Source organism: Symphalangus syndactylus, chromosome 6, assembly GCF_028878055.3.
Source record: "Symphalangus syndactylus isolate Jambi chromosome 6, NHGRI_mSymSyn1-v2.1_pri, whole genome shotgun sequence".
NCBI lineage: Eukaryota > Metazoa > Chordata > Mammalia > Primates > Hylobatidae > Symphalangus > Symphalangus syndactylus.
In genome coordinates this window covers 54535831-54547538 of record NC_072428.2, presented here as the reverse complement: position 1 = coordinate 54547538, position 11708 = coordinate 54535831, and the positions used below count along the sequence as shown (strand labels likewise).

The 11708-nt window shown below is 51.6% G+C and overlaps 1 protein-coding gene across 3 annotated transcripts; it reads left to right on the top strand.

Moving 5' to 3' along the window:
* The first annotated feature begins 1958 nt into the window (after positions 1–1958).
* Positions 1959–10772, top strand: UCP3 (uncoupling protein 3). 3 transcript variants are annotated; one of them, XM_055282903.2, is made up of 7 exons: positions 1959–2066; positions 3911–4131; positions 4673–4883; positions 5118–5321; positions 6450–6551; positions 7028–7208; positions 9528–10772. In XM_055282903.2, exons 2-7 carry the CDS (start codon positions 4006–4008, stop codon positions 9640–9642), a joined length of 939 nt encoding a protein of 312 aa, XP_055138878.1. In that variant the 5' UTR covers positions 1959–2066; positions 3911–4005; the 3' UTR covers positions 9643–10772. The 3 variants fall into 3 exon arrangements, with proteins under 3 accessions (XP_055138878.1, XP_063497457.1, XP_055138879.1); XM_063641387.1 differs by lacking the exons at positions 1959–2066; positions 5118–5321 and having other exon boundaries at positions 3868–4131; positions 9528–9824; XM_055282904.2 differs by lacking the exons at positions 1959–2066; positions 6450–6551 and having other exon boundaries at positions 3868–4131; positions 9528–9824.
* The last annotated feature ends 936 nt before the right edge of the window (positions 10773–11708 follow it).

The window sequence follows — 11708 nt, the reverse complement described above, 5'->3', positions numbered from 1 at the left end:
TTCTTCCCCCACAGACTCCCTGCAATTTACTCCACCACCTCTAGACTAGCAATTACAGATGGAGCTCAGAACCTACTTCCTAAGCCTTCCTAATCTCAGCAGCCCTGACAGCCACTTCCCTCTTAACACTAATGCAGCTGCTTATTCTGCTGACATTAAGGTCAGGGCCTGGTCCAAGGAAGAGGACAGGTACAGCCTAAGCTTTGCCCTTGAATGTCCGTGCTTCTGACCACCTGCCCTGTGACCCTGGCTCTGTGCCCCAGTCCAGAAAAGACTTCTGCCTACTCCTCCTCTGCCCTACCCAGTTAACTCCCTTTCCTTCCCTCCCTTCTGCTTCTCACTCCTCCCCTCCCTTCTCTTCCTCTTCTCCCCTTCCCCCATCACCTGGGGCCCGATTCAGCTATGCCCAGCCCTTACTCTGAGTGCCCACAGATGGAGCCTCCAGTAGCTTCTGTGGGGCACCCTTCCACCCGGCCCCAGCTCCCTTGGCTCCAGCAGTGTCCATGTTAAAGCCTCCAAGTGTCATGTTGGAGAGAATGGTGGTCACAGTAGATAAGCCCAAAATGCCTTACAGTTTACAGGCTGGAGTCAGGCCCCGCCACGTGCTGGCTACCTGACCTCCCTGAGATTCCATTTCCTCCTCAGTAAAATAAGTGGTAAGATTTTAGGAACCCCAGCACCAAAAAGAAATGAAATACTGATACAGGCTCCAACATGGATGAACTTTGAAAGCATTACTATACTAAATGAAAGAAGCCAGTCACAAACAAGCATATATTGGATGATTCCATTTCTAGGAAGTGTTCAGAACAGGCAAATTTATAGAGACAGAAAGTAGATTGATTAGTGGTTGCCTGAGGCTGGGGAGTGGGGGAAGGGAAGGGACTACGAATGTGTATGGAGTTTTTCCAGGGTGGGAGGGTGATGAAAATGCTCTAAAATAGATTGTGTTGATGGTTGCACCACTCAGAATATACTAAAAACCATTTGAATTTGTGCACTTGAAACAGATGAATTGTATGGTATGTGAATTCTATATCAATAAATCTGTAATTTAAAAAAAAAAATTAGGTTGGGCGCGGTGGCTCACACCTAGAATCCCAGCACTTTGCCAGACTGAGGCAGGAGGATCACTTGAGCCCAGGAGTTCAAGACCAGCCTGGGGAACACAGCGAGACCTCGTCTCTACTAAAAAATTTTAAATTACCAAAAAAAAAAAAAAGTAAAAAAATTAGAATCCTAATAGTACCTATCTCATAGGATTGTGGAAAATAGTAGTAACGTATGTAAAATATTTAGCACATAGTAGGCACAAAGAAATGACAGTTATTATTATTAAGAGACCTGGGAGAGAGAGCTGTGCCCAGCCTGTCAAGGGAGGCCTTGACCTTTGGACTCAAAAGTGGCAGCAGGTCCACCCACCCATACACCTTTGTAACCAAGGAAGCATCCACAGCTTAAAGGAGCTATATTAAAGCACCCTAAGTCAAGAGGACCGAGGCCGGGTGTGGTGGCTCACGCTTGTAATCCCAGCACTTTGGGAGGCCGAGGCGGGCGGATCACGAGGTCAGGAGATCGAGACCACGGTGAAACCCCGTCTCTACTAAAAATACAAAAAAATTAGCCGGGCGTGGTGGCGGGCGCCTGTAGTCCCAGCTACTCAGAGAGGCTGAGGCAGGAGAATGGTGTGAACCCGAGAGGCAGAGCTTGCAGTGAGCCGAGATTGCGCCACTGTACTCCAGCCTGGGCGACAGAGCAAGACTCCGTCTCAAAAAAAAAAAAAAAAAAAAAAAAAAAAAGAGGACTGAACCAGATCTGGAACTCACTCACCTCCCCTTTCACCTCACTGCCCTCAGCAGCCAGCCTCTTGTCAAGTGATCAGGCTGTCAGCCAACTTCTCTAGGATAAGGTTTCAGGTCAGCCCGTGTGTATAAGACCAGTGCCAAGCCAGAAGCAGCAGACACAACAGTGAATGACAAGGAGGGGCCATCCAATCCCTGCTGCCCCCTCCTGGGATGGAGCCCTAGGGAGCCCCTGTGCTGCCCCTGCCCTGGCAAGACTCACAGGTAAGACCCCTTTCTCCTCCCTCATCCCTTCCCCTCTCCCTCTCCCCTCTCCTTGTTCTCCCTTTCATTGGAGGCTTTCGGAGAGGAGCCCCGAGCAGTCAGGGCTCACTAGCTGCAGCATGTCAGACCTGATAGAGATTCAGCCCAGCCCTTATGAAAAGGGAGCTGCAGCCCTGATGAGGGTACTGTGGCAGGGCTGGGACTTGAACCCAACACCCATGTCACTCACTCAAGACTCACACCCCCTTTGCCTTGCTGGCTGCCTCTGGTGGGATTTTGCAAATCCCCATAGACAGGAAGTGGCTTTCTTCTTTGCCTGCCCCAGAATCTCTGCGATTCCTCCAGAGCATAAATCCCCCTCTTTCCATGAGGACCCTGGGGCCCTATTCCTGAGTAGGAATGACAGGGGCACTTCTGACCTGAGGCGTGGTCCAGGTCATTTGCTGGGAGCTTTACAGAGCCCATGGTCTCTCTGCCCAGAGGGCTTCTTCAGTGGGCTGCTATGAAGGCTTTGCCGGGAGGGTGGGTTGGAGTTGGGGAGGCAACTGGTGTTGGGTAGGATGTCTCAAAATGGGATCCTCTTCCCCCGCTTCAGAGCTACCACAGGGAGTTTTCCTAATGCAGATTCCTAGGCCCCACCCCCGACCTAAATCAGGATCTCTGGGTTGAGGGTTGAGAATCTGCTCTGTAAACAAGCAGCTCAAGGGATCCTTGGCTCTCCCTGAAGTCTGAGACTCTCTGGGCAGTGAAACAGGCACAGCTTCAGATGTCAGACAAACGTGGGCACCAATCTCAGCTCCAGCACTTCAGCTGTATGACTACCGAAAGCCCTGGAAGCCTCAGGTCCCTGGTTTACAAAATGAGAATAATAATAGCAACTACTTGTAGCCTTATGAAGGGATCGAATCAGTCAGTGTCTGTAAAGCCCTCAGCACGGTATGTGGTGCAAGAAGCAGCCAGCAAACATTAATGGATCATGCAGACTAGAACATCCCATCCCTCAGGAGCCCCAGCGGAGCTACAGGAATGAGGGTTCCACTGTTGACTTCTTCCTCCACTGGCCAGTGGCAAAAGGCTGCCGGCTGCTAGAGGTCTAGGGGAGGCTGGAGTGAATTGGGAAGAAGATTGGGGAGTGCTGGCCTCAGGGCAGCTCCTACCTGTTCCCACCACTGTGGCTTCCCCTCCTCCCCCAGCTTGACTACTGAAAGTTCTAGAGCCCCAAGGTGGGCTTTTGACCTGAGTCTACGTCCATCCGTTCCATTTCCCATGAGTGGCTAAGAACTGCCCCTCTTGTCAAGTGATCACACTGAGGCCAAGAGTTCAAGACCAGAATAGGCAACATAGAGAGACCCCCATCTCTACAAAAAATAAAAAATTAGCTGGGTATGGTGATGCAGGCCTGTATTCCCAGCTACTCGGGAGGCTGAAGGTGGGAGGGTCACTTGAGTCCAAGAGGTCAAGGCTGCAGTGAGCCTGGATTGCACCACTGCACTCCAGTCCAGGTAACAGAGCAAGACCCTGTCTCAAAAAAAAAAAAAAAAAAAGTAAGCAGTTTGATATTGGGGAGAACAGGTGCCTGAGCCTCGGTTTCCTCATGTATACAGTGCAGATACCACTATCAGCTCTGCCTACCCATGGTGAGGAGGGGAGGGAGAGGGTCAGGAGGAGGATTGCAAAATCCAAGGGATAGGAACGTGACCTGTTTTTATAGGCCAAATTCACGCAGCTTAAGTATGGCACCACCCAGGCTTCTCCCTTTCTAAAGCCCTTCCTGGGTGTGGAGGAGTTCCTGGGGGCCAGGCCAGACATCGCTCCATCAGCCTCCTCTGACCTGTCTCCTGCAGCCTCACCGCTGCACTGAAGCCCAGGGCTGTGGAGCAGCCTCTCTCCTTGGACCCCCTCTCGGCCCTAAAGGGACTGGGCAGAGCCTTCCAGGACTATGGTTGGACTGAAGCCTTCAGACGTGCCTCCCACCATGGCTGTGAAGTTCCTGGGGGCAGGCACAGCAGCCTGTTTTGCTGATCTCCTTACCTTTCCACTGGACACAGCCAAGGTCCGCCTGCAGGTAGGTGCCCTTTGGCCAAGGGTCATTGATCACATGGAAGGAGGGGCTAGTTCTCTCCCATATCCCCCATGACGTGTGCCCACATGCCCTTCCTCACTCAGAACCCTGACGAAGACTCTCACTCCACTGCTTAGGACCCTTCCTTGCCTCCTCCCATCACCATCCACCAGGACAAAAAAATCTAAATTCTTTGCATGATATGACAGGGCCCTTTATGGGCTAGGCCCTACTTTGTAAAGCATACAGTGTGAGGTAAAAGTAAGGAATTAACTGTGTGACCTTGGGCAAGCCACGAAGCACTTATAAAATGGGAAAAACAATCTGTCCGTCTGATTTACTCTGAGGATCAAACACCAAGCCGTGTGTATAACACTGCTTTGTGAACGGTAAAATGCTGCCCAGACACCAGTGATTTCTATTGTGACCAGTATGGTTGTTCTCAGGCCCAGCCCAGGCAGGCCCAGCCCCAGCAGGGTTCCTGTGCACGCAGCCCCTTCTTTCCTTCCCATCTGAGTCCTCACCCCCTGCCATTGTCCCTCAGATCCAGGGGGAGAACCAGGCGGCCCAGACTGCCCGGCTCGTGCAGTACCGTGGCGTGCTGGGCACCATCCTGACCATGGTGCGGACCGAGGGTCCCTGCAGCCCCTACAATGGGCTGGTGGCCGGCCTCCAACGCCAGATGAGCTTCGCCTCCATCCGCATCGGCCTGTACGACTCCGTCAAGCAGGTCTACACCCCCAAAGGCGCGGACAGTGAGTGACCAGGTCCCTGAACACCAAAGGGGTGGCCGAAAGTGTGTGGGTCAAGAGACCAGGGAAGTCTAGACTCAGAGGCAGAGCCAGGGGCGGGGGGACGCTGGTACCAGATGCTCATGAGGAGGCTCTGAGTGGACATCAAGGAAGCGGCAGGGGCAGCCCCGCAGAGAACAGCGTGTCTCGGAGAGCTGCTTGTAGGGGACACTGGCCCACTCTCCCTGCCCCTCCCAGACTCCAGCCTCACTACCCGGATTTTGGCCGGCTGCACCACAGGAGCCATGGCGGTGACCTGTGCCCAGCCCACAGATGTGGTGAAGGTCCGATTTCAGGCCAGCATACACCTCGGGCCATCCGGGAGCGACAGAAAATACAATGGGACTATGGATGCCTACAGAACCATCGCCAGGGAGGAAGGAGTCAGGGGCCTGTGGAAAGGTAGGTCTGGACTCCCGACGCAGGCGGCCTTAGGCAGAGCTTTCCCTCCCCTCAGGCTGGGGCAGGGACCCCAGCAAGGAGAGGACTCCCAGCATGGCGTGTTCCAGTGATTCTGAAAGAACATCACCACCAAAGATACTTCACTGACCTGCCACAGCCCCTCAAACTCAGTTCATTTTACCAGCCCTTTGCCATGTCCTGGTTGCTGTGAGGGAGCCAGAAATGAATTTAAGACACCTTCCCACGCCCAGGGCATGAGGACAGCAGAGCAGATAAGTCAAGACGCAGCTACACCACAGGCAGGATGTGATAGGGGTTGCCTCAGAGGTGGAGCTCCAGAGGCGGGCTCTGCAGAGAAGGTGACACCTAAGCTGGGCCTGGAAGACTGAACAGGCTCTAGGTATGTGGAGACAGAAGGGGAGGGGCCCTCAAGCAGGGCCCAGAGGAAAAAGAGGAGCATCAGAAAAGCACAGCTGTGAGGAGTGGGTGCAGGGAGATGCAATGAGGAAGCGCTTCCTTGGGAGCAAAGCTGGAGGGCTCCCTATGTGTCCACATGGCAGCCACTGTGATGAATGCAGGACTCTCTCCGCATGTGAACCAGAGGTTGCAGGAACGTTTGCAGAAGAAACTGACCCAGTGAAGTTTAAGGGCAGGACACCTCTTAAGCGGGGGCTCTTCACTCACTTGTTGGGCACCCTTCAGAGCTTGTCCCCTTACCTGTGAAACCAGGGGTTTGGTCCTGACAGTTTCCTAGGGCCCTGCTGGCACCACATTCTGTCACTGTTCCAAGAGCTCAGCCTCTCGCTGAATGACTTTCTTTTCTGGCTGCAGCTGGGTCTGAAGGAAGCATATTTTAATTTTGACAGCTATTGCAGATCACCCTCCAAATGTGGCCAAATGAACATAAGTGGGCCTCTCTGTTCTCTGTCTCTGAGGAAAACATGGATAATCTGAGAATTGTTAACCCTAGAAAGGAAAATGTGGAAACTGCTCAGCTGGGGTGGGATCCTCTGGCTGAGACCATTGGAATGGGGCACTATGGCCTCAAAACTGGGGCCTGTGGCCTTGCAGCCAGGGCATCCATTTCTCCCATTTCCCATTCATCCGTCGCCACCGCCTTCCTAACAGGAACTTTGCCCAACATCATGAGGAATGCCATCGTCAACTGTGCTGAGGTGGTGACCTACGACGTCCTCAAGGAGAAGCTGCTGGACTATCACCTGCTCACTGGTGAGGCCCTGGGCTCCAGGCAGGCAGCCCTCCCTCAGCAGGGAGGGAGCCCAGAACTCCATGGAGTGGGCACCACCCAGAGGCAACTGGGTTTTAGAAGGAGCAGAGAGAGAAGCAGTGCCTAGTAAAAAGTGCCTGGTACATTGTGGTGACAAACAGGAAAGACCCCTGGGCTGGGAGGCTGGAGACTTGGGTTCCAGTCCCAGCACCACCTCTCACTATATAGCTTTAAGCAAGGGTCTCTCACCTTCTCCGACTTCGGGTTCCTCAAACAGCCTGCATGACCTCCCACCTCTGGGTCAGCCCAGGCCTAGTTTGCCAGTACTTACCAATAGCTTAGCCCAGGGCACTGTGAGAGATATGGAAAATACTGTCCTATGCTCAGGGAGTTCACGGTTGAGTTGGGGACAAACAGTGCATACATATGGACAGAACGCAAACGCACTCCTTGATATTTGCTCGTTCTTCCTCTGCAGACAATTTCCCCTGCCACTTTGTCTCTGCCTTTGGAGCCGGCTTCTGTGCCACAGTGGTGGCCTCCCCGGTGGACGTGGTGAAGACCCGGTATATGAACTCACCTCCAGGCCAGTACCTCAGCCCCCTCGACTGTATGATAAAGATGGTGGCCCAGGAGGGCCCCACAGCCTTCTACAAGGGGTGAGCCTCCTGAGCCTCCTCCTGCCTCCAGCACTCCCTCCCAGAGAATAGGGGCTTCTATCTTTTCTAATGTGGCTACCGTGGGTCAACCTGGGATGTAGCAGTGAAGAGTACAGATGCGAATGCCACAAAGGAGAAGTTTAAAAAACCATGCAAGTAAAAGAAAAAAAGTGAACCATACCTGATGAGGAGAGTTAGGGAAGCCTGACTGAGAACAGACATTCTAGGAATAGGTAAAAGTACTGCCTGTCTCCAGAGGAAGTTAGCAATCTTGAGACCTCCCGGACCTCCTGCCATGGCCATTGAGCACCACACTGACCACAGCTGGTGCCTTCCTCACTGTCTCCACACACTCCACGTTTTCTTGCACTTACTGCTCCCTCTGCATGGAATGCCTCATCATCTACAGGCTGTCAATTGTAGCCATCCTTCAAGACCAGTTCAAATGCCACCTCCTCCCTAACACTCTCAGGTGTAAATTTTCCCTCCTCCCTGGGAACTTCTGCAATGCCATTTGATACCATTTTTATGGTATTTGTCACCTCTTGCCTTGTATTATAGTATTGGTAAGCTTAAATTATTCGTCATGCAAAGGGCAAGTTCCTGAAAGCAAAAGTGGCTCAGACGTCTTTTATCTCCCACAGTCCCTTGCACAAAGTGAGCACTCGATAATGCAGGTTGTTTATGATTATCACGATAGCTAAGTCACTCTATATTAGGCCTCACGCTGAGCACTTTACACACGTTATCCCAACAACCCCTTGAACTAGGTAGTATTGTCCACATTAACTAAGGAAAAGACTGAGTGTCAGAAAACTTAAGTAACTTATCCAAGATCACAAGTTAAAATGGTGGAGCCATGGCTCAAACCCAGACCGTCAGACACCACACCCAACAATGTTGTTTATCCTACTGGTAAGCTCTTAGCTTGGCCCTTTCACCTCCCACTGCTGATGTCTTCAACAGAGAGGTTTTTGGTGCCCAGTGTTAGAAGGCACCCAACAAGTGAACAAGAGCTACTATATGTTCCCAAGCCTGGGAATGACATAATAAAACCATATTGCAATTGACAGACTGTTCTTCCAAAAAGTGCCTCTATCATTACAGTCTTCAGCTGTAGCCACTCAGTTACTGCTTTCACTTGTCCAACATTTCTGGAGGATCTTGTAAGTGCCAGGCCCTGGGTTATGCTTCCCTCAAAGAGCAGCAGATAAGTTGGTGGTATTTACTGAGCATTTACTGATGCTGTGCCCTGTGCTGAGTGCTGTCCAACATTAACTCCCCTAATCTGCACGACTAACTCTACAAGGCAGATACTGTTATTTTCCTCATTTTACAGATGAGGAAACTGAGGCTTAGAAAGATTAAGTGATGTGCCCAGATTGTAAAGCTAGAAACTGGGAGAGCTTGGATTTGAACCCAGGTCTGACTCCGGAGTTTACATTTGTTGTCACAATGCTATAGTCCCCATGAGAGTCAAGAAAACCCATGCCATGAGGTCGGTGCCCAAACTGAGTCCTCCAGAGCAAAGAGCCACCAGCCAGAGAAGGAGGAGAGGAGGGGACAGTCCAGGCAGAGGGAGCAAGAGGAGCAAAGGCATGGAGGGAAGAGGGCCTGGCATCGTCAGGGAATGTGACTAGCTGAGTCTGGCGGGAGCAAACGGGCCCAGGAGGTGGTTAGTGGAGGGACAGGCTGAGAGAGGGGCAGGGGCCAGCTCGTGGGCTTCTCCCTGAGTTGGGAGCCACAGCTGAGGTGGGGACACTGTCTCTGCAGTGCCATCACAGCACGGCCAGCCTCTCTGGAGATGAGCTAAATCTGGTGCCACGCTGTCTTCACCCTGCAAAGCCCAAGCTTCTCCATGTCCTGGCAGGGAGCCATGTTAGGGCTGGCCACCCAGGGTGTGACTGAGCCCAGAAACACCCAGCAGCAGGGTGGAGTCAGAACCGCACCTCTGACACTTACTAGCCGCGGGTCTTTGGTTGAGCTCTTAACCTCCCTGGGCCTCGGTTTGTGAAAAGGAACCTGGCAGCAAATTGGCTGCCTTATAGAACTGTGAGAATTCGCTGCCTAACACAGTAACCTGTCTCAAAACGTGGGGTTTTTTTCTTTCCCTTACTCCGACTTCTGCCTAAATCCCCTTAGCAGAAAAAAAAAAAAAAAAAGAGAGAGAGAGAGAGAAAGACTGAAAGGATTCAGAAAATGCTTGTGATGAACAGAAGTCTGGATCCTCTGGCACTACCATTGTGTCCCGGGAGAGCACACGCATCTGTTGTGGTCTCCTAGCACTCCACCTGATGTGTTGGTCATTTTTCTCATCAGATTTACACCCTCCTTTTTGCGTTTGGGATCCTGGAACGTGGTGATGTTCGTAACCTACGAGCAGCTGAAACGGGCCCTGATGAAAGTCCAGATGTTACGGGAATCTCCATTTTGAACAAGACAAGAAGGCCACTGGTAGCTAATGTGTCCGAAACCAGTTAAGAATGGAAGAAAACGGTGGATCCACGCACACATGGACACAGACCCACACATGTTTACAGAACTGTTGTTTACTTGTTGCTGATTCAAGAAACAGAAGTAGAAGAGGAGGAGAGATTCTGGTCTTCAGTGCCATGCCTCAAAAACACCTTTGTTTTGCACTGACAAGGTGGAAAATAAATTATATTAATTTTTGAAACCCATTAGGCATGCCTAATATTTAGGCAAGAGAAAATAAACCAAGATAGATCCATTTGGACAAAACGGAAGGTTGAAGAAGTGTATCCCCCTGAAATCTGGTTAGATAATGAGTGATAAGCAGGAAGGATAGCAAGCATGGGACAGGAGGGGCCCACAATAGAGTGGGAGATCAGCCACAGAGCCTGGAGGGATGCCACCCAGCAACACAGAGCTGGCAACTGCAGCTGCACCGTCACACATGCATCATCCGCCTATTTGTAATGTGTCTATCACAGAGAGTCCTTTGGGATTCTAGGAAACACAAGGAACAAGAGAAAAAACTAGAGCCTGTGCCAAAGAAGCCCTGCTGGGCCCGTGTGAGGCTGGGGCTCGTAAATATTCCCTGACGACACTGAAAAATCAAGAGGGCAGCCCCCTCTTTCCTACAAAATGGAGGGAGCCATCCCTTCCCTGTCCACCTCACCAGGGGTGCTATGACACGCAAGTGAGAAGCTGGGCAAGAACGCACTTTATAAAAGCAGAAGCTCTGTGTAAATCTAACTACAAGGACAATGCCTTGGGAGAGATTTTGTCGGGACAGAGAGGAGTTGCCAGGGAAGGAGGTTTGAAAGATACAGTTGTCTAGAGGTGAGACCAAAGGATCCAGAGACTTGGGGACCAGAGGTGACAGTGGATGACGTGAAGCCACAGGAGCCCCGCCCCCATGCAGCCCCTTCCCCCCCCCCCCACCACGTGCTCAATCGTGAGCACCTCAAAGGGTTGTTGGGCTTAGGGGAAAAGAGGTGGATTCCTGGGCAAGAACCTAAAGTAGCAGGACTCGGAATTCTCGGGAAATTATTATGACTCAATAAAAGAATTCACACCTTAGGTGTGGGAGTAAGAACAGCCACTTCTCTGCCTTTTCTTTCTTGGAATTGTCCTTTCTCACTTCTATTTCAGGCTTTCTATGTGTCAGGGCGGGGCCAGATCCAGCCCCACATGCCTACACTTCATCTGCCCCCTCTCACCCCGTTTAATTGCAGGCAAGTAGCTTTATTTTTTTTAGGGCTCTAGCTCCTGCTTCTGCAAAAGGCAGGGTTGAACCAGACGACCGACTTCCAAGCTTAAGACTGTACAGCTTTCAAATTGATAATGGGGACCCAAAATGCCACTGTCTTTTTCTACTTCTTGGCAGCCTTGTGTAGCTCTGATGATTGTCAGGACTGGGCTCAAACCTCACCCCATTCTACCTTACTAACCACCTAGCCACAGGGAATCCTTGCACCTTGGTGTGCTACCGGAGAAGTGAGAATAACAATCCCTGCTTCACAGGCTCGTTGTGAGGGTTGACCTAAAACTTCCTGGAAAGCAGACATGTGGTGTGCACTTGCTACCTGGGAGGCTTAGGCAAGAGGATTGCTTGAGCCCAGGAGTTCAAGGCTGCAGTGAGCCATGACTGCACCTGTGAATAATGACTGCACCCGTGAATAATGACTGCACCCCAGCCTTGGCAACAGAGCAAGACTCCCTCTCTGAAACAAAACAAACAAAAAATCATGGGCGCGGTGGCTCACGCTTGTAATCCCAGCACTTTGGGAGGCTGAGGCGGGCGGATCACGAGGTCAGGAGATCGAGACCACAGTGAAATCCCGTCTCTACTAAAAAATACAAAAAAATTGGCCGGGCGCGGTGGCTCACGCTTGTAATCCCAGCACTTTGGGAGGCCGAGGCGGGCGGATCACGAGGTCAGGAGATCGAGACCATGGTGAAACCCTGTCTCTACTAAAAATACAAAAAATTAGCCAGGCGTGGTGGCGGGCGCCTGTAGTCCCAGCTACTCGG